The 25165-nt window shown below is 34.3% G+C and overlaps 2 protein-coding genes across 7 annotated transcripts in view; one reads left to right on the top strand and one right to left on the bottom strand.

Moving 5' to 3' along the window:
• Positions 1–21960, bottom strand: part of LOC127874101 (stathmin-like) — a 48458-nt gene extending 26498 nt beyond the window's left edge. For 2 of the 6 annotated variants that reach the window (XM_052418236.1, XM_052418241.1), the window contains exons 1-2: positions 21824–21960; positions 13066–13141 (exon numbers count right to left, since the gene is read on the bottom strand). In XM_052418236.1, coding sequence (XP_052274196.1) covers positions 13066–13075 — 10 coding nt within the window. In that variant the 5' untranslated portion in view covers positions 13076–13141; positions 21824–21960. Of the gene's footprint in view, positions 1–333; positions 346–13065; positions 13142–14452; positions 14599–21823 lie in introns of those variants that run through there. The other 4 variants (XM_052418239.1, XM_052418237.1, XM_052418240.1 and 1 more) reach the window with 4 other exon arrangements.
• Positions 21961–24384: 2424 nt separating this feature from the next.
• Positions 24385–25165, top strand: part of LOC127874087 (regulator of telomere elongation helicase 1-like) — a 115209-nt gene continuing 114428 nt past the window's right edge. The window contains exon 1 of the mRNA XM_052418200.1: positions 24385–24497. The gene's annotated coding sequence lies outside the window, so the exon portion shown is untranslated. The remainder of the gene's footprint in view (positions 24498–25165) is intronic.

Here is a 25165-nt window from a genome sequence, read left to right as displayed (position 1 = left end):
TAGTTGAAAGGAGTACAAAATCACACCCCTTAGTAAAAATGAATTATCGAAATGGTTAGCATACTTGTTTAAGCATAAGTTATTCATAAATGTTATTGTAATTTTAATATCATGCTCTTTCTAGCGGTAGTCACATACAACTTTTCTATGGAAGTTTGAAAAATTATTTTTGTCAAGTATATTAAGTAATTTCTAAGTACTCACTACTGTAATATATATGAATTAATAGGCTTTTTGTTCTTACTGAATTTTATCCTGCAACTGAATATACTTATATGCACCATGCATAATGTAAGCTAAAAGACATACATCATGGCTCTGTCAGATACTTACCATTGTCCAAGTTTTCTTTTATAACGGGAAACAACTGATGCAAATATCACAATATATCTATGTTTTCAAGAAATTAAGTACTTGTTATCATCAATTATGTTTCATACTTTTTTATGTATAATGTATAACCATTTTGTGGACGTTTCAAAATGAATTTAACATTTTTACTAACAGTCATTTCAGATTCATTATTGATAAAGGGATGGACTTTTTACACATAAACTTATTTTATACAAAAAGAAATGCTGGTTTAGCGAAAAATGACAAATGTACTCACATTGACAACCAGTATTTATTTTGTACAAACCGAGTTATAAATATAAACAAGAGATGTGTTTGTTAGAAACACAGTGCCCCCTATTTCGCCGCTTTGAAGCCATATACATGTATTTGACCTTTGACCTTGAAGGATGACCTTGACCTTTCACCACTCAAAATGTGCAGCTCCATGAGATACACATGCATGCCAAATATCAAGTTGCTATCTTCAATACTGCAAAAGTTATTGCAAAACTTTAACCAAGGTTAAAGTTTTGGGACACACACAATGAATGAATGACAGACAGACAGGCCAAAAACAATATGCACCCAATCTTTCGATCCGGGGGCATACAAATGTTTCACTATGCTCAAATTCAAATAGACAAAGACATAAAACAATGAATTTGTGAAAGCATAAATGAACAAAACTTATTTTATTTATTTAGACAATTACTATAAATTTGAATTTGTTAATGGCAAAAGTGGTTCTGTCATCTCATGTATGCTTAAACAAGCATCCAATAATATTTGTTCTGTGACAACAAATTCCCAAGTCTGCTATACTTGAACATAATTCTGTGGCGCTTGCCAAAAACATGTCTTTGCAAAACTCTCCTTATGCGATAGGAGATACACTGCACATTAGAAGAAAGATTGCAATGTGCAAGCCTCAGCATATTTCTGCAGCGATAGTTATTGATTGTCCCAAACTAGCAGAATAAATCTTCATCTAAATTCAGCCACTGCAGCAAGTATTGCTCGTAAAACCCCATCTAGTTAAGCATAGAGCCTTTAACTTAATATTCTGATGTCCTTCCAAGTTAACAAGAGAACCTACATAGTGCTTCAAGTTTTTTCCACTGTTCCCAGAGTTTTGCGAGTTACTTGTTTTTCAAATTGCAAAAATGAACAGGCATTTTCAAATTCAACAATTAGCAAATCTATTCCAAAGTGGACATAAACCCTTTTTTGTAGTTATATGTTATTGTAATTAATTGTATCCTTGGTGCTCATCAGTGCTGATGTTCCTGTTGGTCAAGCAGTTTAATGAGTCAACTTCATTTAACCCTCTCGAAATGCTGCACAGTTGATACTTCACAATTCATTTATTATTATTTAAGCAGTTAATTTATTTACTGTTTATAAACGATTATTACAACGACAATTCACATGAAATCTGGTTTGAAAGAAGGTCATTTTTACTTTAGTCTGGTGTTATCATTATTTAAATCACACAATACATACGTGTATGCTCACATACTTATAGATGGGTGTTTACACTGGGGGCTGACGAGGTCAAAGCGTAGTCCGTTTCGCTACGACGTCGAGTATATGTTTTACTACGAAAACATTGTTTAAATACACATGACATCGAGAACGGATAAGTCGAAAATTGTGTTTAAAACATGTAAGATTATGATTTTGTAATAACAAAACTCTGAATTTAAGCACAATGTCATTTCATAGGTCTGTTACATCAAATTATAATCCAAGATGTGTCTGGTTTATGCGGTTAAACATGAAATAGACCGCTGATTTATCAAACCGAAGTCAAGTTTCACTTTAAAAAAATGCAATTAAGGTTTACAACTGTGTTTAATTGACACAATTTTACAATTTCCATATTGATCTATGTATTGTTAAGCCACTGGGGTGTTTAGAAATGTGTAGGGTGACCCAGTTATCAGAAATAAAGGCTACATATTATTATAAGGCATGATCATGTCTCTGACAGCATACGTATATGCCTCGCTACGACAACGCTTTAGCGTGCATGCGTTTCTCACAGAAGACGTATTGGTTATCTCTCAAAGGCAAAATAAAGAAGAAAAAAAATTAATACAGAGTCATGGAGTGGCTGGATGTTTCCTTTGAGACAGAGGTTGTAACAACGGCACAACATGATCCGAAGCGCACAGTCGACATGGTAATGCACATTATTATGATATAATTACATTCACGACTAGGCCAAAGAAAACGATTAAAATCGAAAATCCATACATAAGATGACAGTTGAGAGTCGAGAACCTAATGTCGTCGGTCTCAATAAAAATGACGCATCTTCACCTTTTGACAATCCCTTATACGTTCATTTTGATAGAGACCGACGATAGGTTTTCAGCATACGGTACTCTTTATCAAATGACATTCGATTCTCGTTATTCCCAACTCGCTTATCTCGAAACTCTGCTTATGTCAAAGTAAATTCCATGTTCCAACTTCGATCATTATTTATCTCATACGGATTTTGATTTTTACATTGTATATATCAAAGCGATTTTCTTGAAAATCGGTAATCGTCAACTAATTTTGAGGTGAATTTCATGTTCGTATACATGATTGTACCTGTAAAATCCACACCTGTAACAGCCGTAAGGTGTGGAAAGTAGGACCCCAATGGCACAAATCCGCAATTGCATAATCAATATATTGTTGTAAAGTTGTGGCAGTGGGTTTCTGTCACAGGTTATTGTTAACTGCGTACATGACGGCCGGTAAATTTACTTCGTGTTACAATGCGGTTAAGGCCCAGTCTCACTATGATGCCGGCGGAGCCCCAGTGCGTGATCAGGCATCTACCGGGATGAACCGGGGCCCTACCGGGATGAACCGGTGCTCCACCGGGATAAACCGTGGACGACCGGGGACAACAGGTGCTCCACCGGGAAAGTATTAAAATGTTTAATACCTCCGGGATGAACCGGGAGTCACCGGGTAGGACCGGCAACGACCTGCGTGGCACCTGGAACAACCGGGACTGTACCGGGAACAACCGGGACGGCACCTTAGCTCCACCGGGGCCCAAAACCACCCCGGCAGAGCTACGGCAACGCCCCGGTGAATGCCGGCAGAGTCCCTTTATAGCTACGTTACATAAGTAAACCGGTGCTCTGACGGTACCGTTCCGGTTGTTCCCGATGCAGTCCCGGTTGTTTCCAGTGCCAAGCCGGTTATTGCCGGTCCTTCCCGGTAACTCCTGGTTCATCCCGGAGGTATTAAACATTTGAATACTTTCCCGGTGGAGCCCCGGTTGTCCCCGGTTAAACCGGGGCGTTGCCGCAGCTCTGCCGGGGTCTGATGACGGTATAACCCCGGTGAGTGCCGGCGTAGTGACGGTATACCGGGGCTCTCCCGGGACTCTGCAGGCTTTCACCGGGTTCAACCTTTTCGTTTGGATGTTCATGCGCACAGTGAAGCACGGCATCTTTTGCACTGGGAAATGGCAGTCTGTAGTAACTGAAAACTGCATGTGATATGTCCAGAAAAGGATACAGAAACTTCGTTGAGCAACCTATACATTATATTTGTACTTCGTTGCGCAACCAATACATACTCTGTGCGAAACCTTTACATAAAACGACTTGTAATTTCCTTCGAAACAAAGAATTTGCATAATTAAAATATATGTTCGTAACCTGTTTTGTACTTTAAAATGTGTAATGTACACTGAATCGAAGTAAAATGTAGTTTTATTTAATTTAAGTTACCGTAATAGGCTATTTTAACAGAATAACCACCTTATGCATTGCTTCAAATCAAAATATTTCGATTTTAGCTCAAAATAAACTTAAAGGTTGCAACTACGCGCATTTGTTATTAGTTTGTTATTGAAAATAAGTACCTACCATTACTGGATGTTCCGTTCTCTAATCCATAAACACCAGAAAATATGGAACTCGCCTGATTAAGTAGTGTATTTACACCATGTTTTCGTAGTAAAACATATACCCGACGTCGTAGCGAAACGGACTACGCTTTGACCTCGTCAGCCCCCAGTGGTTTAGGGTGCATAGAGAAATATTTAAAGAACAACATGCAGTTTTTATCACTGTACACCTTCCAGGCTTGGCTAGTGCACTAAAAACATTCTTTCTTTCAGTAACAGACAATCATACAGTGTGTCACACAGATTAATTTCATTTAAACCGCATTTATTGATCCTAGATCTCCTACAAGACTTATCAGTCTTTACCCTGGCATCAATTATTGTTGAACTAGCTGACACTGTTGAGGATAGACTGACATAAGTGACTCACACTCCTAATGAAATTACTGAATCACTTGCCATACTCTGGGGACTAGACAGGCGCCAGGATTATGTACATTTACCTGCAGACTGCTGGGGACATTTCACAAGACGATCAATAATTGATGGATAATCTGCAATTTGCTTAAGAGAGTAAATTAACCATAAAATAGGCAAGATTGGATAAAAATAGATTTATGGTAATAAAATCTCAATTATTAAATATGTTTTCTTGTTAAAAGTTGATGAAATTTTGAAGAAAATAAATAATGTGATTGCTTGATTACAATTGCAGGAAAGACGCCTTTGAAAATATGTTAATTTGATTAATATTGCTGAATCTTGTACAGGCTATGTTTCTGGAAAACATTAAAAAAACATCAACATTCAAAATAATTAAAATTTATTAATTAATAAATACAGACAATATTGCAAACTTATTACGAAATGCCCCAGTTTAAAGGTCTGGGTAGCCTTACCCAGTGAAAGATGTATTCATATGTCTTGCACATACACAACGCGACTCGTGATTTTTGCCGCGATTCACGCATCACCGCAATCGATGCATCGTGACAAATCGCGGTGTTTCCGAGCGACAAGAAAATTTGGGTGATGTCTCGGCGACCGTCGCGCGATGTATCTCGCTGTTGCGCAATCAGCGCGAATCAGCGCAAATCATCGCGAACCGCCGTGATTCCCCCTTTTTCGCAATTTGCATTGACGGTAACACTTACATGTACATTTACATGTAACATATATATGTACACTAGCATTATATATTGCAATAATAAAGCTTTTGTTGTTGTTGTATACAATGGACGTATTAGCTAAAATACTCCCGTTAAGACATGAAGTCATGTCGGAAGCTTTAACGGCTGAAAATTGATATAACAGCGCACAATAATTATTGAACATAACATATAAACATTATTTTACTAATTGCATTAGAAGATTGTTTATAAAAACTTACAAGTAATGATATTCCAGGCCTGAAAACACTACCACTGTTCAAATTCCATATTGTTGCCATAAAGCACTGTGTAAATTGAAAGTTGCATAGTGTTACGTCATTGGTCGGTTATAAATACCTGTTTCTTTATACATAGTATTTGATTTAGACGAAACTAATAATTTGGTAATTTACGTGGAATGTGAGATTAGTTTTCCATTTAAACTTTGATCTTGGCGTGTGTGTTTATTGACGTTATTAATTATGTTAGACTTACATTGTATATCATTAAGAATTATAATGTGTTGCTCTTTTGTTATCAGTTTTTAGCAAAAGATTCGCGCCTTAAGAAACGGAAAATTGTTAAAGTGACACTTGCATTTGAAGGTTTCATGTAGATTACGTTTAATTATTTGTACTAAATTATGCTATAATTATTTATTTTCTGTTTCAGGCTCCAATGCAGATAACTCATGTTACTCGCGTTACTTTCCGAGCGTTGTACATACATTCACAATGTTTGATATGCCGGAAATACATTACTGTTCTATTTTTTATTACATGTTAACATGGCATTGTGTAATATAATATGTTGTTGATGTTATTACATCATTGCCTATATATTAAAGCCATTAAACATTGTGTTTGTTGTGCTGAAAAAAGGCGTATATCAACGTTACACTTAGCGTTTGCATAGTTCAATAAAGTTGTTGATGAATCGATGTACATGCATTTCTCTGTGTTTTCACACCTTGAAAAAAAATCTCAACATTTGATACTTTTTTGTGTACTCTCCAGCGTGTGATAGTGTTTGTTCTAGTGTCTAATTGGCACTCTTTGTACTTGTACAAACTGAGAAAAGATGTGACAATCAGAGGAACAACAGAATGGTGCTGCCAATTAACTGCCAATTAAGTGCGAGAATAGATCAAAGGGCATTGACAAAAAATAACAATATGCACATATTTTTCGGCGTTTACTCAAATGGTCTCTCACAACAAAAAAACTATATAAGTCAAGGTATTCTGTTTTACTTCTATCATTAAAGTGTTTGCAAGTATCGTGTCTGACTGGAATATCATACGTTATATTTTTGTAAGTGTGTATTTTGCGTGATAAAATTTCACAAATTAAAGTGTAGTGAACATTTGTGCATATTGGATTTAGTGTACACTGTGTTACAATGGCGTTGCGGACACTGACACGTCAGGTGACCCACTTCGTAGTAAGGTTTCATTGTGGTGAAACCTTAATGACACGGTCAAGAGGGCAGATCAGGACTGAAGGCACAGTATTGATTTTTTTTCAATCCAACCAAACGCATTTCTGTTGAAAATAAATCGAAACTACTTGTGGGTATGCACAATTTTGCCAAATATTTATGAATTTATATAAAATGCGTAAAAAAAACTTAAATATACATATGTTTCACTATATAAATTGCAATAAAATTTTAGAACATGTGTCGCAAATGCGAAATAAGCCAGATATTTAATTGTTTTTCTCTGTCCGGGATATTGTGTATGTTGAATCTGCATTAACAAATATACACAACGGTTGTGATAGACACCTATAAGCACTATTAAATAGTCATAACATTGTTATTAGTCTTCTTCAAAGCCGTTAATTTTATAATCAAAGTCAACAAATTTATCACGAATTATCGCATACAGTATGAATTGTTCGTTAGTCACAATATTTTCCCTTGAGTAATAGATTTTTCAGTTTTTTAATTAAAAGCAACTTTGTAATCAAAGTCGGCATAATTATCGCTAATAAGCACGTAGGAATTATCCGTTTAAGAAATTTTTTCTCTGAACTGTTTGCATCTAAAAGTGTAACAAATGAGTAATGAGGGTGTTATTTATTGAGAATTATATAAAACGTTTGTGTCAAAGTTGTCTATAGTAGTAGCTTTTTTTTTACTCATTTTATTGAAAAGTATACCGGACTTTATTTGGCGCTTGAAATGTTTTTAAATCGTGTAAATTATACGTATTTCTTCACGAGTGTTAATTTATTGTGTGTTGTCATTGTGTGCATGTTGTGGTAAGGCTTCCTATCGTATAACATTAAATGTCGTCAAGAGAGCACACACACAATATCTTTGAACAACGTTATTCTTAATTATATTATTATGTATATAATATTTTATTATATATTATTAATTTCCTCTTAAACTAATTTTTTGCAATGTTTAAATATAAGAAGTGGAAAGAATGTGCATGTACAAAAAAAAGCGCTAATCAGACCGGGTATCCAAGTGTCAATGGTCATTCACAGTTTGCGGCATCTGTTTTGATAACGGAGTAGTAGAACGCCCACATATGGTGTAAAATGATACGTATTGGCATCTATTGATAATTATTGACCTATAATTAATGACCTACGATAATTACCTGCGCATTTTAAAATCGTTTCTTAGCTTATAACGATATAAATCTAGCTACATTAAATTCGGAAGACTTAAACCGAAACAAATTAACATGCTTTATTCAATGTAATATTATTAACAAGAGTTCCGCGGTCGGAGATGACCGCATTGAAGCCGGATTTTTGATTTAAATGACAGGAAAGTACCTTTCGTGTTTTTGTCAATGCAATACTTAAATTACTGAAATATTGTTCAAAGGTCAAAATGAAATGTAAGTACTTTTCAAGGCATGAGCAAACCTTGTGTTATGTTTTGAATGCATGCATATACATGAACAACAATAACATTTAAGGTCACAAATATGAACTTGAATTGACAATTAGGAAAGTTTGATCTCAATTTTTTTATTAGCAAATTAGTAACATATTGTTTGAAGTTTCCATCAATTTCATTATCAAATGTAAGAAAATAAACTTAGATGAAATAATACTATTTATTGTTTTGCTTTCACATACCTACACAGAAATCCAGACAGCCTTATGATCACTCCAAAAGGTTTCTATCATCACCTTGACCTTCAAATGAATGACATTGAAATGAATGACCTTGAAATGACCAGTGGTCATCTAAGTGTGCTTGCAAACCTTTACGTCAAGTTTGAGATTCTAGGTCCAAGCATACCAAAGTTATAACAATTTTAACATTTTAACATTGAAGGTCACAGTGACCTTGACCTTCAAATGAATGACATTGAAATGAGCAGTGGTGATCTTCTAGTACTGGCCAACCTTTATGTCAAGTTTGAAGACTCTAGGTACAAGCATACCAAAGTTATAACATGGAATTAGAGCTTTAACATTTTTACCTACCAAAGTTATAAGAACTTTAACATTTTTACATTCAAGGTCACAGTGACCTTGACCTTAGAATGAATGACCTTGAAATGACCAGTGGTCATCTAAGTGTGCTTGCAAACCTTCATGTCAAGTTTGAAGACTCTATGTCCAAGCATACCAAAGTTATAACAATTTTAACATTTTAACATTTAAGGTCACAGTGACCTTGACCTTCAAATGAATGACATTGAAATGACCAGTGGTCATCTTCTAGTACTGGCCAATCTTTATTTCAAGTTTGAAGACTCTAGGTACAAGCATACCAAAGTTATAACATGAAATAAGAACTTTAACATTTTTACATTCAAGGTCACAGTGACCTTGACCTTCAAATGAATGACCTTGAAATGTCCAGTGGTTACTTACTAGTTCTGGCCAACCTTCATGTCAAGTTTCAAGACTCTAGGTCCAAGCATACCAAAGTTATAACAACTTTAACATTTTTACATTCAAGGTCACAGTGACCTTGACCTTCAAATGAATGACCTTGAAATGTCCAGTGGTTACTTACTAGTTCTGGCCAACCTTCATGTCAAGTTTCAAGACTCTAGGTCCAAGCATACCAAAGTTATAACAACTTTAACATTTTTATATTGAAGGTCACAGTGACCTTCACCTTCAAATGAATGACCTTGAAATGACCAGTGGTCATCTGTTAATCCTGGCCAACCTTCATGTCAAGTTTGAAGACTCTAGGTCCAAGCATACCAAAGTTATACCATGAAATAAGAACTTTAACATTTTTACATTCAAGGTCACAGTGACATTGACCTTCAAATGAATGACCTTGAAATGACCAGTGGTTACTAACTAGTTATGGCCAACCTTCATGTCAAGTTTCAAGACTCTAGGTCCAAGCATACCAAAGTTATAACAACTTTAACATTTTTTATATTGAAGGTCACAGTGACCTTGACCTTCAAATGAATGACCTTGAAATGACCAGTGGTCATCTGTTAATCCTGGCCAACCTTCATGTCAAGTTTGAAGACTCTAGGTCCAAGCATACCAAAGTTATACCATGAAATAAGAACTTTAACATTTTCGAGCACGCCGCCACCCCGCCCGCCCGCCCGACAACATCAATCTATAAGCCGAGATTTTTTCGAAAAAAATCCGGCTAAAAATTATAACTGATTGTCTACATAATTAAGCATTTTATTAGCATTATAAATATATTTAGCAATGTTTATAATGTCTCAATAAGGTGTGAACAACTCGCGAGTTACTGTTTATTTCATGTATTTCCTATCAGAGCAGTACGTGAAAGAAACATAAATGAAGTAATCCAGACGATTTATTTATATGCTAACGCAGTGTAATTTAAAAATATATATTCACTTTCATTTTTACCCGTAATCAGAAAGTCCCCGGGAAACACGTTTTTTACATGAAGGCGTATGACGCAATAACACGTTTTTTGCTAAGATCGTATTGCATTCAATCTAAATTTAAATTCGCTCGTCCAATGAAAGCTGTGTCCCACTTTATGCGCTGTACTCTTTACACTTCTGAAAAATGGCGTAGTCATATGGTTGTTTTAATGAAATTCTCAAACATATTTACCGACATATTTTTATTTATTTTTTTGATGTTGGATAATTGGATAATAGTGAACATTACAAGCGCTATGTACATGTATAAAGTTATCGATACGATTCGGTTTCTATGCATGAATTGGCGAGTCATCGTTGTCACTGCAATCACGGCGGATTGCGGCGAATCGCAGCGAATCACCACAACATTGAGGGGATTTAGCGCGAAGATTATCTTGCTCTCGCGCGACGTCGGAGTGACGAGTCACGTGAAATCGCGGTGATTTTCCACCCAAAAAGCAAAATGCCCGCCTTGACTTCGCAAATAAGGCAAAAATCACGGGTCGCGTAGTGTAATAGAACAGAACTAATGAGGACCACAAGTAACATGGAAAATACATAAAACTAGATCTCCGAAGTTTAATATATGAATTAATATACATTAACATAATCGTGCAATCTCAAGGTCTAAAGATAAGTAGGCTACCTACGATAAGTCTATAGATAATTAGGCTGACAAAATGTCAGGGCAATACCTCCTTTCAAACTCAAGTAATAGAGAAACTATTTTCTTTTCCCACAAAAGTGACTTTGACTCTTCTCCTCCTTGAACATATGCAAACCCAAGCTAGGTCTACATATAAGCTAGGGCTAAAACTAGGGCTAAAACTAGGGCTGTAACGATACATTCGAATATTCGAATTACTAACATACGGCTGTGGACGATTCGTATTCGTTATTTGCTACCTCCCGAACCGAATATTTGACGAATACAAACAATGTGGTTTCGAGTTTGAAAGTTTCAGGGGTTTTTCTGCCTATTTTGGGAAAAGGAGTCTGACCAAATTGGGAATTTTTTATCGACAAAATTGGCCATTTTGGGAATTTTTGCTTCGATGAAACGGCTCATTTGGGAAAAAAATGTGAATTTATCATGCTTAAATAATTCAGTGGTTTAACAAATAAATTTGTTTTTATTTGTTATTTTGTCTTCTTTATATAAACAGTTGCAATATTGGGCATGTTCAATGTTTATTCAAATACTGCAGTTTTGTTTTTCAGTTACAGTTACACTCTGAGATAAGAACTGAACAGTCAAAACCTTATAGATTTTTTATACCAAAACAAACACTGGTTAGTCACACAAGTTATAAGACACTTCATTCTTAAAAAAAAATAAAAAAAATAGGATTTTTTTTTTTTTAATTGGGATTTTTTTTTTAATTTCGGTTTGGGATTGGGTCCGTTTGCTTTGGAGTGCCTCCGTTATCCGGAGGTGCAGACAGTGCTGAAAAACCCCTGAGTTTAATCATCTTATCTTACCTTACAAATGAAGTTTCATACAATAAACCCCTATATTTAAATGTTCTCCTTATTCTGACGTTTTTCATCATGCATGTTTACCCCACCCACTATGTTACACAGTGAGATTAACAAAAATGGCTGGCACCTGTTGAATATTTACGACATTGAATTGAGAAATCTTTCGATGGTTGTTTAATGTTTATTTAGGTAAATACAAGTGATTTGATGCTCAAACATACACACAAAGGATTAGCAGATGACATTTATTTTTTGTTTATTTTTAAGACAATGATTTTGCAACTTATCAACAAACATGGAGCCTAGCAAAGGGAATGCTATTGATATTGTTTTATTGTGTATTCCAGCCACAAGTATGCCCAGTGAAAGGGTGTTTAGTACAGCAGGGGATGTTGTCACTGCACAGTGTTCAGCCCTTTCACAAGAACACACAGACAGACTTGTTTTTCTAAAGAAAAATGTTAAACTTTAATTCCTTTTCTCCATGTGTCTTTAATACCTCATACATCTCATTAGTAGCAGTCTAGCAGATGACTGGTAGATAGCAACAAATGAGTTGTGGTCAGTATTTATGGAGTAATGAAAACTATTTCTTGTTCAAAACTTTTTCTATTGTCACAGTTTTTATTCAATAAATCAAATGAGCATATGTCAGATAGGTGACATTGAAATACCATCTACATCACCTATCTGGCATATGTTAATTAAAAAATTTGAATGGGTACTGTCACTAATGTGTCCACTGTTTATTGGTACTAGTCATGTTTCTCAAAAGTTTCAAAACCGTGTTCAAAGTTTAAGCAGTTCTAGTCAGTGTTTTGTTATTTCAAAGTGTTATATTTCATATTTTCAGTATGCAATGATATTCAATTAATCAAATTGACAAATATTCATAGTTTCATACTATATAATGTCATGTCAAGTTGTCATTATTACCTGTGTTCATTGAAATTCATATTCGCGAATAAATATTCGTATTAGCCACCCTGTATTCGTGATACGTATCGTATTCGTCACCTAGTGTATTTGTTACAGCCCTAGCTAAAACAGGGAATTGCTTTTTTAATCCAGTCCGGTGTGCAGGTCAAAATCAAAAACACAAAGAAATTAAGGCCAGGTTGTTTTCTTGGGCACACCGCAGTGTTCCAATAATAATACAAGTGTATAAAGTGGGTTCAAAAATGCAGTCAGCTAATCAATAATAAGGAAAAAAAAATGTATTTAAAACACTTCGAATATACAAAAATTGTATATATTTCAACACCTAAAAAGCAATAACACTTTGTTTTACTGAACATACAAATACTTCACAACACCCGCAATTAATTAATAAAGCTAAGAAACAAAAAATATGATGAAAAACATACCTTGTGACATTTTGATTCTGTAATTTCTACAGATATTCACACCAGATCTTTAGCCGAAGACTTCACAGATCAATGTCTGAAATGAGAAAACATGGTCATAAGCTGATGATACCTCTGACAGCAAAGGCATTTAAAGGGTGTGGAAATAACCATACTGCTTATATGTCTTTGCACAAGGATATACAGTTTATTAAAAACAAAACAAAAATAAATGTGCTACCAAAATGTGTAAGATTATATCACAACTATCTAACATTATTTACTTCTCACAATTTCGCTTGACTAAGGCAAAATACATTGTAGGCAAAAAATTCCTTTTCACGCAAAAACGATGCCAGGCTACCAGTGTTTTTTTGTTTGTTCAAAATGTTCTCGATGAAAAAAACTATATATTTTTCACACATGGGACCTAAAAATTCCCAATTGATGGTATCTGAATTTTTTTATTTTTTTTTAGATCTAAACGTTTAGTTCATCCTCCGCCATTCAGCTCTATAAGAAACGCAAATATAATATTTAAAACACTTTTATTCTCATGTTTAAGTATTTGTTAGCAAAACACTTAATTTCCCAACTTTGGTCAAAACACGATTTTTCCCTAATACAAAGGGACCCAACTGCAATCCCAAAATGGTGGAAAACAACAACACTGCCTACAGCAGGTTTTTTTTTCCCACTTTTTGGGAAGATAGCCCATGGCTTTGGAATTGGGAATTTTATCGGCATTTTCATGAAATTGGGAAAATAAATTCATTAGCCTTTTTTATCAACAGGAAAAGTCCACTGATTAGTGAAATACTAAATTTGATTTAACTCTTCATAATCATTCAAATTTTAAAAGAAAAAAAAATCATATAATACTTTGTTAGATGTAATTGAATTAAAATTGAGATAAAATACACATAGTATTCTTTTAAAAAAAAAAAAAAAAAAAAAATAAAATAATTTTTTTTTGTTTGCAATTGGGAATTTTTTGCCACATTTTGGGAAAAAAGTATACTTTTTGGGATTGGGAACATAGCCGAATTTCGGCTATAAACACTGGCCAAAAAAAAACCTGCTACAGACGTTAGGAATAATTTCCACACCCCTGGACTTCATGGGCATCTGCCCATCTACAAATCACTTGCAAGGAAACAGTAACTTGACACAAACATTTACAGAATAAACAAGAGATTGCCAAGCAATATGGTCCCCTACCGGTGAAACTCCACCATTGTCAGTATTTTTTTTTCAAGTTTCATAAAAAAATATGAAGAAACCAGGATCCAGAAAAGTGTGACGGACTGACAGACTGACGCACAGAGTGCAAACCATAAGTCCCCTCGGTTTCACTGGTAGGGGACAATAAACAAAATACTTGTATCTTTTAAAACAAATTACTGACCACTTCATTCAACTACTTTGCAGCAACAACTTCTGAGGACCTAGAAAGAAATCAAATCCACTGTCCAACACAATTGTTCAATATCTTTCAGACAAACTATCTAAAAGTATTCCAAAGTACTCCGAACAGTAGAGTTATATTTCAGACACCAGAACAGTGAGCCAGCCAAACGAGTTCTGAATGGCAATAGGTTGCGACTCCAGACCGGATCTCAATGCAGAGCCCGCTATGACTCAGATGTGTCTGCACGACTAGAACCTATAGCTGCTTTCACCCGTCGATATTGGAAAATATACTAGACAGTTGCATACCAGCCAAGATTGCAGAAAAGTCTGAACATGCGAATAATAGCTCAAGACATGGATTAATCAATTTCGCTGGCAAAGTTTTTATTTTTTGAAAGGCAAAGTAATGCATTTCTGTACATCAAATGTCACAATTATCATAACTACAAATTTTTTAAAAAGGACATCTGCCCATAGATGCCTTTCGTTGCCAAAATTAAAACTGTTCACGATGGCCAACCAGAGTTAATGTCAACCGAGGCCCGAGAGGTTCATTAGTCAGGATCTCATTTGATCAAACAATAACAGGGTTTTTCAAGCCATTTTGGGAAAAGGAGTCTGGTCAGATTGGGATTTTTTAATTGATAGAATGACAACTTGGGATTTTTTAATTGACAAAATGGACCAAATTGTGTTTTTTTATCCATAAACACTTCTATTCAATTGTTTATTTTTTTTAATTGGGATTTGTTTTTAAATTTCGGTTTGGGATCGGGTTCGTTTGCTTTGGAATCGGGTTTGTTTTATGGCCTTTTTGCCATAGTAGAACAGTAGAAAAAAACCCTGAATAATGTGACTCTGGTGAAGAGGATCAGTCCTAAATGAGCACTCAAAATAAGCATTTCACCAAAAAGGCATGTAAAAGAATATTTAAATAAAATAAAATAATTTCTATGATACTGGTGAATAAGAAGTGGAGTAGCGTGTGGACATTTTACAGTAATACTTGGTGATGTAATACTACATCCTTATATAATTAAAAGTTTTTGTGTTTTTTTAGCATATTAACATTGATTTTTGTTCAAAGCATATTTACCTAAATATCAACTACCCCTTTTCCGCCAAGCAGATTTAAACTCGAAATAGAAATTTTCAAAGGTCCCAAAGTATCTTTCCTTCCTATCTATTTGGCCACTCCTATCTATTTGACCACTTCCTTAGGAAGTAATAAACTGTTAAGCTGCGTATCTGCACATGTTCGTATTCTAATAAAGTTAACACAACATACATTTTTAGATCATCAGGATAATATAACAAGAGCTGTCAGAGGACAGCGCGCTCGACTATTCGAGTGCTGGACAGTATAACGTAAGCCATCATGGGGAAATTGTTCATATTCAATAATTTAATAGACGTTCTTTCAAAATGAAAAAAAGGGAATTCTTTTCTTTTTTTGGGGGGGGGGGGGGGGGGGGGGGGGGGGGCAGGGATTCTGGGTTGGGGCGTGGGGTATTGTTTGGGTGGAATCCATTGTGGTATTCAGGTAAGTGTTGTTTTGTCAAAGTATTAATAAAATCTGATCATAAATAAAGCAGTTAAGGCAATGTAACTAAAGTAATATGCATATTATAATGGAAAAAGGGCCATAATTCTTACAAAATGCTTGATACAGTTGTCTGCTCTTGTTTATAGATTAGGGTCATGTTGGTAAAGAAGTTTGCAAAATATGAAAGCAATATGTCAAGGGACATTGAAAATATTTGAGTTGGTACGCAAACTTTCACATAGATTTATCAATAATATGCATATTCTAAGTGGAAAAGGGGCCATAATTATTACAAAATGCTTGATAGAGTTGTCTGCTCTTGTGTATAGGTTGGGGTCATGTTAGTAAAGAAGTATGCAAAATATGAAAGCAATATGTCAAGGGACATTGAAAATATTTGGGGTAGTACGCTAACTTTAACATTTGCTGCATATTCTAAGTGGAAAAGGGGCCATAATTATTACAAAATGCTTGATAGAGTTGTCTGCTCTTGTTTATAGGTTGGAGTCATGTTGGTAAAAAAGTATGCAAAATATGAAAGCAATATGTCAAGGGACATTGAAAATATATGGGGTAGTACGCAAACTTTAACATTTGCTGCATATTCTAAGTGGAAAAGGGGCCATAATTATTACAAAATGCTTGAGAGAGTTGTCTGCTCTTGTTTATAGGTTGGGGTCATGTTGGTAAAGAAGTATGCAAAATATGAAAGCAATATGTCAAGGGATATTTAAAATATTTGGGGTAGTACGCAAACTTTAACATTTGCACGCTAACATTTACGCCAACGCCGGGGTGAGTAGGATAGCTCCACTATATATATTTCATATATAATAGTCAAGCTAAAAATGCGTAAAAAAAACATGCATAAAAAGGTTGATGTTGTACATAATGCACAATACCTGTACATAATTTTACATCAATTTCACATGCAAATAACTCTTCTATTGTTATTTTTCGTGGTATTTTTTACAATTAAGTAACTCATCAGTGTTTCAATGTTTTTTTTAATCACATGACTTCTTCAATATTTACTGATGCGCTTAATTTGAGACCAGTCTAAATGTTTACTGTCGGTTTTAGGTGATCGGCTTAAAATAAGCGTTCAGTTTGCATCCGTCATAAAAGGTTTGCACACTTTTTTCTGCTAGCCAAATCCATCAAGGTACCATAATATTATAGGTACATGTACAGACTACAGAAAGTTTTCTGCTGAAGTCATGTTAAAGGCAGGTTCTGAGGTTCGGTTGAACAAAAAGTCTATAAAAAAGACAGCATTGGAGTATGGTATCCCATACCAGACCCTCCAAGATCATCAGATAAGGGGCGAGATTGACCCTGAAAATCACAGAATAGCTCAGTCTTGTCCAATTTACAGAGGTGATGGCGGGGTTGGGGTATAATGGACTATCCAACGATGCCCTACAGGAGTTTGGCGGTGACATGGCAGTTCAATTGGGGAGAAGACAAGTGGACAAGCATGTGAGCATTTGCTGGTTATATCGGTTTTTGCAGAGGTGGCGATCGAGATTTGTGTCGAAGACACCCTCCACTTTAGACAGTAACAGGGCAAGATATTCGATTCCATAGTCTATAGAATATTTCTATAACAATCTCAATACTAGAGTTGCGACACCTTAAGGGTTTCGCGGGATGGAATGAGTGGGGAGATGAAATAAAATTGAAAACCTATTTCTATTGTGCATTTAATGATGGTAACCAAAGTTCTCGCAAAAAATTAATATACATATCACATGATAGTAACCATAATACTCGCAGATATGTTTATTGTTTCGAGGCCGTTCGATTAGCTACCTTAAAAAGTAGAACTTCAATTCCCATGACTATAATATTAAAAACGTGAAAAGAGCAAACAACTGCAGTGTGTCGGACATCCCCATCTTAAACACTATCGACTAGCATTAAGCCTTTTTCTGTGTCTACAAAATTCTGTGTATTTTATTGAAACATCATTATAGCTTTGCGTTCAAGATAGTGTTGAATTCATTTTGTGATGCAATCAGCGCTTTGATTTTATATTACGAAATGTACTACGCAGTACATTGTGTGACGTCATTTCGGTGACGAAACACAATGGTTTTATTTACACTCTCTGGAATTTAAGGACATGTCGTTGTGTTTTTTTATCTGTAAACTATTTGTTTAAAGCATCGAACGAATGCAAAACGTATTTCGGATTGTGTGTTCATCATGCATAAATGTAAACATAGAAAGGAATACAATACAATTGTGTGGTTTGAACTAAGTTTCGATAAAGACATGGATTAATAAAGGTGAAAGTGCATATCGTTTCAAATTGTTTGTTATAAACTTTGGATTAAAGTAGTCAACTTATTGTTACAAACATTGGATTAACGATGTCATTTATGTAAGCGTGACGTTTATACTAAATTAAGTTTTTTTATTACTCTTGTTAAAGCTGAAATTGAGTCATCAAATTTCGCTACAAAACGGTGTCAGTTGCAATAGATATTTTAATGTGCGACGTGAAATTATAATTATGTTTGATTATTTTGTTTATTTGTTACGCACTTTATGCTGCTAATGATGTGTTGCTCGCGGCAAGCCTTGCCGTGTAAACCTTTCTTCAACTCGTCGGACAAATTCAAGTACACGTGATACTTACATTGTATTTTATTTTTTCTGTGTATTTGATGATGGTAACCAAAGATATCACAGAGATTTTAATATACATGAAACTATTTCAATTAATGCTATTTTGAGAAGTCCGTCACCACACTATCGTTTGTTATTGTTAATATCATACTATTTTGCTCCTCTATATAAACATTTCTCAAAACCGGCTTTCCGTACTTTTATTTTGCATGCAACTGATTGCGCAATTTATGACGTATGTTGTGTGACGTAATTTATTTGTCAAAACAAACAATTTTAAGTTAAATTCTCTGGATGTTTTTAACAGTTATTTATTTGTTTAAAGCATCGAACGAATGCAAAAACGTATTTCGGATTGTGTGTTTATCATACATAATTGTAATTGTTATATTATATTGGATTATTTTCGTCATTAAGGTAAGCGTGTTGTTAATACTCAATTGATTTACTGCTCACGTTTATTTATTGATTCAATAATTAAACCCTAAATTAATAATGTATTTGTCTCATGATTATCATGTATATTAAAGATATTATCGGATAATAGAATACCATGTTAATACCAGTGTGTACTTACATTTATCCGACACGTCTCGGAAAGCCTCGCCGTGTAAACCTTTCTTCAACTCGTCGCACACAATAACATAGATTTATGTCATGAATATCTAAACAACCACACTCGATCTGCACAAAAGACATGCATGTGTACTTCGTATTGATATTTAAACACAATTATTACGTCGTTGTTTATAGATTTAACGCCTAACTGTATAGGCTATTATATTGAATTAATAACGCGTAACTTAGTTTCTTAACAAGATGGAAGCTAGCCTAAGCGCATTTCATGACGTTACGTCACAATGTTTATCTACGCGCGTTGTGTTTCGCAGAAAAAATATTTAAACACAAAATACTCGAAAACTTGATTTTTCCCATTTATAACGCCTACGCCAACAGGTAGATCGCATTCTTGTCCATATACATGTCAAATTTCAGCAAACGTGTTCGGCCAGTTTTCAAGCGCCACAAATCGCGACTATATGCCTCAGCTTAACGAAACTTAGCCCCCTTTATCATTCGTTCGATTGAACGTCATCAATGATGACGTCCAATACATCACTCATTCCATATTAAGCCTCTTTCTGAGCTTGGATTACATGACTGTGCAGAGCGTGTGTACAATATGGACAAGACCAAATGAGTCCAGATATTTTCCTTATAAAGTTAGACGCCCGCACAATAGAATCTACCAATTAAAACTTGTGTTAACCAGTGGCATGTTCGAAGATTCAGAGCTGAGAATTAAGATAATGTCAGCAATGCAGCCACCAACCTTTAATGACCGCCCTCACATTAAACACCCCAGCTGATTCCAATATGAATTGTGCAGACATTAGGTGCACCTGGATTTCTGTCATGAGAAACAAGTTGTGGGCCGCAGCGACAAGTTCTGTTGCAGTCATTGTTGTTAAACATGTATTTATTAAGTTTCGTTGAATTGTTAATTTGTTCAAATGTTTATATTATTTCTTCGGAAAAAGAAATGTTTCTTATAACCTTAATCGGTTTTTATTTTTGTGAATACAGAATTGTTTTATTACTGAATTTCATTGTATTTGTTATAAAATATACACAATCACAAAGCCAAACAACTACCTCAACACAGACTTATGCAAATTAGGTCATCCTCAGTACAGAACCTCAGTCGCACGCGCCAATCAGAGTGGCCGAATAGATAAGCTTCAGAGGGATCATGACTTACAGCTGTCAAATTAAATACAAGTTAATTTTTTCAAACAAACTGTTTCGGATAGAAGTTTGTGTTAACACTTGTCTGATATGTATATTTTGTTAATATTTTGTGTTATACTTGTTCAGTGCGCATCACTAAACAGACATCTTTCATTACAAAATAAGGAAAGATGAATAAACTTCAAAAACACATTAACATTTTACTGAATGGCAGTCTACGGACATTATTCTTTGCATGCAACCTAAAAAACACGATGACATTTGCAATAGTGTAAACATTTCACAGTGTTATGGACTTTGGCTACATCAAATATCATGATGTGCAAAAGAATGGTGTACTGCGACCGAACCAATAGCGACAATTTCGCAAAATAACGTCAGTTTTCCAATATGGCAGAGGATAGCGTACAAAATAACAAAGTATATAAATAGCAATTATTTCTTGCTTTAATAATGGTACCATATGCACGAGTTTGTGCTTAAGATACGTAAACATTGATAAGTTTTTGAAGTATCATTGTTCCTTAGCCAGGGCTTTTTTTCCTTCTTTGGGACCCGCCGAAAAACGGCCCTTTCCCCTCGAATTTTTTTTCCCTTCAGCAGGTAAATTTTCCCCCAGACTTCATTTTTTTTCCCCTAAAAAAAAAAAAAAAAATTTTTTTTTTTTTTTTTTTTAACTTTCAATAGAGTTAAATTAAGTTAACCTTATCCAGTGTAGAAAATATAACATATTGCATAATTAAATTATCTGTTGCCTTGAATTTGTTTAAAAAACAGCAAAATATGTTAAATTGATTATTTAAGACTTTCCTTATTTTCCCCAAAATCCGGCGTTTCGCGTGATTTTTTTCCCCCAAATCAGGCATTTGCGCGATTTTTTTCCCCTCAAAAAAGGCCAGGCCCATTCCCCAAAATCAGATAAAAACCCCTGTTAGCCCTTGCAGCGGTGATAAAAATTGAACCTTAAGACAATAGACAGCGCATTGCAAATCTCAGCTACCCTTTTGGTTATAAAGCCGAGAGATTTATTATTGCAACTAAGTCGTCTGAATACATAACCATAGGAAAACAGGCTACAATTCTTCAGACTAACCAATCCGAATATTTTTCTCTTAATTAAGAATAGTCTGTCCTATGATGAGAAAATAATTTCATTATAAGCTATTTTCCATTACATGACGTTGTAATGCTATTGCATTATATGTTTTTATGTAGTTATAGCCTTTGAAATTTATATCAAGTAATTAGTATTCTTCCGAATTATTTGGTGCGTATCCAAATGGGTACGAAAGAGTAAACAACAGCCCGCGTATTTGAATGATGGACATGAAGTGCAACAAGGAAGCACAGGTATAAACAAATAGTTTGCAATGTTAGATGTATGCTATAGTTCATTTCTAACAAACTTTAATTAAATTCTTCCAAAAACACCTTGTGTTTTCCTTTCTTGGCTACCGTTCGTCGAGCGCGCTCTTCACGAAGCTTGTGACGTTTATTTTTCCCGTTTTATGATTGGATGATACTTTTCCGGGAAATTAGACGGTGAGTAAAACTATTTATTTAAGCAACTACAGCAAAATGATCATAGGTCAGAGTACAGTATATATTATTGAAAATGGTATTAAAAAAAAAGATTTTTGGCGTTCATTCCAATTTTGTAAACAAAGGTGGAAAAGTAACGTATTTGAATAATGAAATTGGAACCACAAATTTAGTTTTTGTTATCTGTTGCTTTTCAGTTGCCTACTGTATCCATCTAAAGAAATGTTTGGTATGATGGGAACTGCATATTTATGTTATTAAATTTGTTAATATGGTTTATAAATAAATGCACTGTACATTTCACATGTCCTATGTTTCCGTAAAGTGTTATATGATGGTATTTGCAGAATATGAGACATTAAGGAAATATCCATTGCACAATTTGTTCATTTATATTCGAATATTATACGTCTGCAAAGATACAATTATACTACATCAGATCAAATGCTTATTTCAAAAAAACATTCAAATACTCTGGATCTTCAGACTGGTATTCCCTTCCAGAGGACATAAAAAAATTGGAAATTTTTGACAAATTTAAAAAAATGGTTAAAAAACATCTACAAAACAAACAAACTGAGATAAGTGAGGACACATATATGTATTATTAATATAAGAATATGACTGTAATATACAAACAATTGGAATCTGTGACATATACTATTTGAATTGAAATGTATCCATATTTGCAATTAGTTAGTTAAGCCTCATGTTTGGTAATGTTTTTTATTTTTTGTTATGACCTTGGTTTAGTTGTCGGATTGAGACAAAACGCTAGGTTATTCACATGTTTTCTCTCAATACCAAAGTATATGTGTGTAAGTTAGATAATATAACAACTTGATCTTTGTTTTCTCGTACTTTTAATGGACCCCATTGGAAATAAGCTTTTAGCTTAATGGGTTATCAATAGGTCTCATATAACATTTCAATTGATAACTAATTTTTATAACTGTTATAATATATATATATATATATTTGAATTTATTTAAATATTTATATATTATTTGATAAATACAGCTGTCAGAATAACATTGGTGTAACTATGTTTTATGCTTGTATGCATTTTGATATTGTTATATGCGTTTGACCTAGAATGTAAATAAATAAATAAATATCATACTATGTGTGTGATCAAATAAAAGATCTACCAATAATTTAAACGTTCATTTATTGATCTTTGCCTCACATGGTAAATTAGGTATTTAACAAAAGCTAACATGTCATATAATGTGTAACCGGCCCAAAATCCCTTATTTATATCTGATTACATTTGTTGTCCCCTACCAGTGAAACCGGAGGGGACCTATAATTTGCGGTCTGTCTGTCTGTCAGTCTGTCCGTCACACTTTTCTGGATCCTGCGATAACTTTAAAAGTTCTTCATATTTGTTCATGAAACTTGAAACATGGATAGATGGCAAGACGGAGATTATGCACGTCATTTCATTTTGTTCCTACATCAAGAATTCTGGTTGCTATGGCAACAAATATATATATATATAAAATACTGACAATGGTCACCGGTAGGGGACAATTTTGCTTGGCAATCTCTTGTTTTAAATGAAAAGTCCTTAAGTGAATATTTTCGGTTGACCTTTAAAAGTTAGACTGTTTGATTAACCGAAAAGGCAAGGGGTATGAATGGGTAGCCTATTTTAACTGCATGGAACGATTTTCAGATAGGCTGATTAGACACTCACAAGATGAACTGTATTACGTTAAAAAATGACAATATTTGTGTGGTACTCTAGCTAATACTTAACGCAAAATTGTATTATATTAGATAGTGACAATGATGATATTATGTAAAATATATATGCAGAATTCAATATGAAAATAAGTGTTTAATATAAGAGCATACCCCCTAAATATACATGCTCTGGCTAATATAAACGGACTCACACACAACGTATTGATTTGGAGAGATGAATGTAGAATTGATGTACCTGCTCTGTACAAGACTGTATAAGACACAATGCTACACAATATACTTCAAGGATTGTTGCATATATAAATCGACCTATATTAAATGGGCTTGCGAAAACCCCATAAACTCATCGAGCGATGTTAAGGATTGTCTGAGCGGATATGAAATCGTGACATGTTAATTTTAAAACTTAAAATTAAAAAGTATTACTCTTATTTGATAAAGATACTGTTTGCATTTTTTGAACGAATAAATTGTTGATAAAAACGTAAACAATATTTGGTAAATTGTTACAAGTAAACATGTTGCAATTCGTGAGTGTTTCCTATATTTAGTTCTATGAATGCAAATGCACAGATAATGTTTTTCGCTTTTTGAGATAGTTATGATATCCTATACATACTCAAGCAATAACAGTTTTTAAGTGGTTGTATATATAATTACAGTATTCTGACTTTTAAAGGTAAGACACTAGACACTAGAAAAACAAATTCGGAACATAGTTTACATTCTGACCTAATAATTTCTACACAATCACCGGTAAATATTGCGGGAAATGAAACTGATGAGAAACACAAGGCCGAAACGCAATTTCTAATAATTCCTAATTATATATAAATATTTAAGTAAACAGGTAAAATATTTCAAATATTTTTTTTCTTATTATTTTGTTTGATGTTACTGCGTTTTGACTCCGTTTTCTAACGTTTTTTTTACATTGACATATGTTAGTGTTTTCGGACATAGATCTATTCGGAAGTAGTGTCAACATTAGACATGACAGAAGTGCTTTATTAAATTAAAATAGTTATGACATATCAAACTCCACGCAGTGGTTAGTATCCCACGGCTTCTAGCGATAACCAATGTAATTACAAGGAAATTCTTCCAGATCCGGAAGGATTTTATTTTTTGATAAAGTAATAATTTGAATTATTGTCAAATATAGTATAATTTTCTGTTTTATTTTGAAAATAGCACATAACATTAAGTTTCATAATAAAAAATGAATTTGCTTTAGATAATAAAAAAAGGGACATTATTGTACCACGTTGCTTGTCCATGATCATAAGGTTGGTTATAAAGTCAGGGATTTGATTTCGAGCTTTGCTTGGAACCAGTCAAATCTCTGCACAAAGGTCAGTATTTTTACTCTCACTATTTTGGGAATGGAGCCGGGTCCCTTTGCCCTGGGAAAATTAACGACATTTTGGCTGGGTTTGCAAAATTAGTATAGTTCATCAGTGCTCCAGCTAGGATTTGAAAAGGGCACAGGGGGCTTTTTTATCAAAATGGTACTTT

The sequence above is a fragment of the Dreissena polymorpha genome, chromosome 3 (genome assembly GCF_020536995.1).
Source record: "Dreissena polymorpha isolate Duluth1 chromosome 3, UMN_Dpol_1.0, whole genome shotgun sequence".
Classification (NCBI taxonomy): domain Eukaryota; kingdom Metazoa; phylum Mollusca; class Bivalvia; order Myida; family Dreissenidae; genus Dreissena; species Dreissena polymorpha.
The sequence above is the reverse complement of the archived record's forward strand: the minus strand, read 5'-3'. Positions and strand labels throughout refer to the sequence as shown.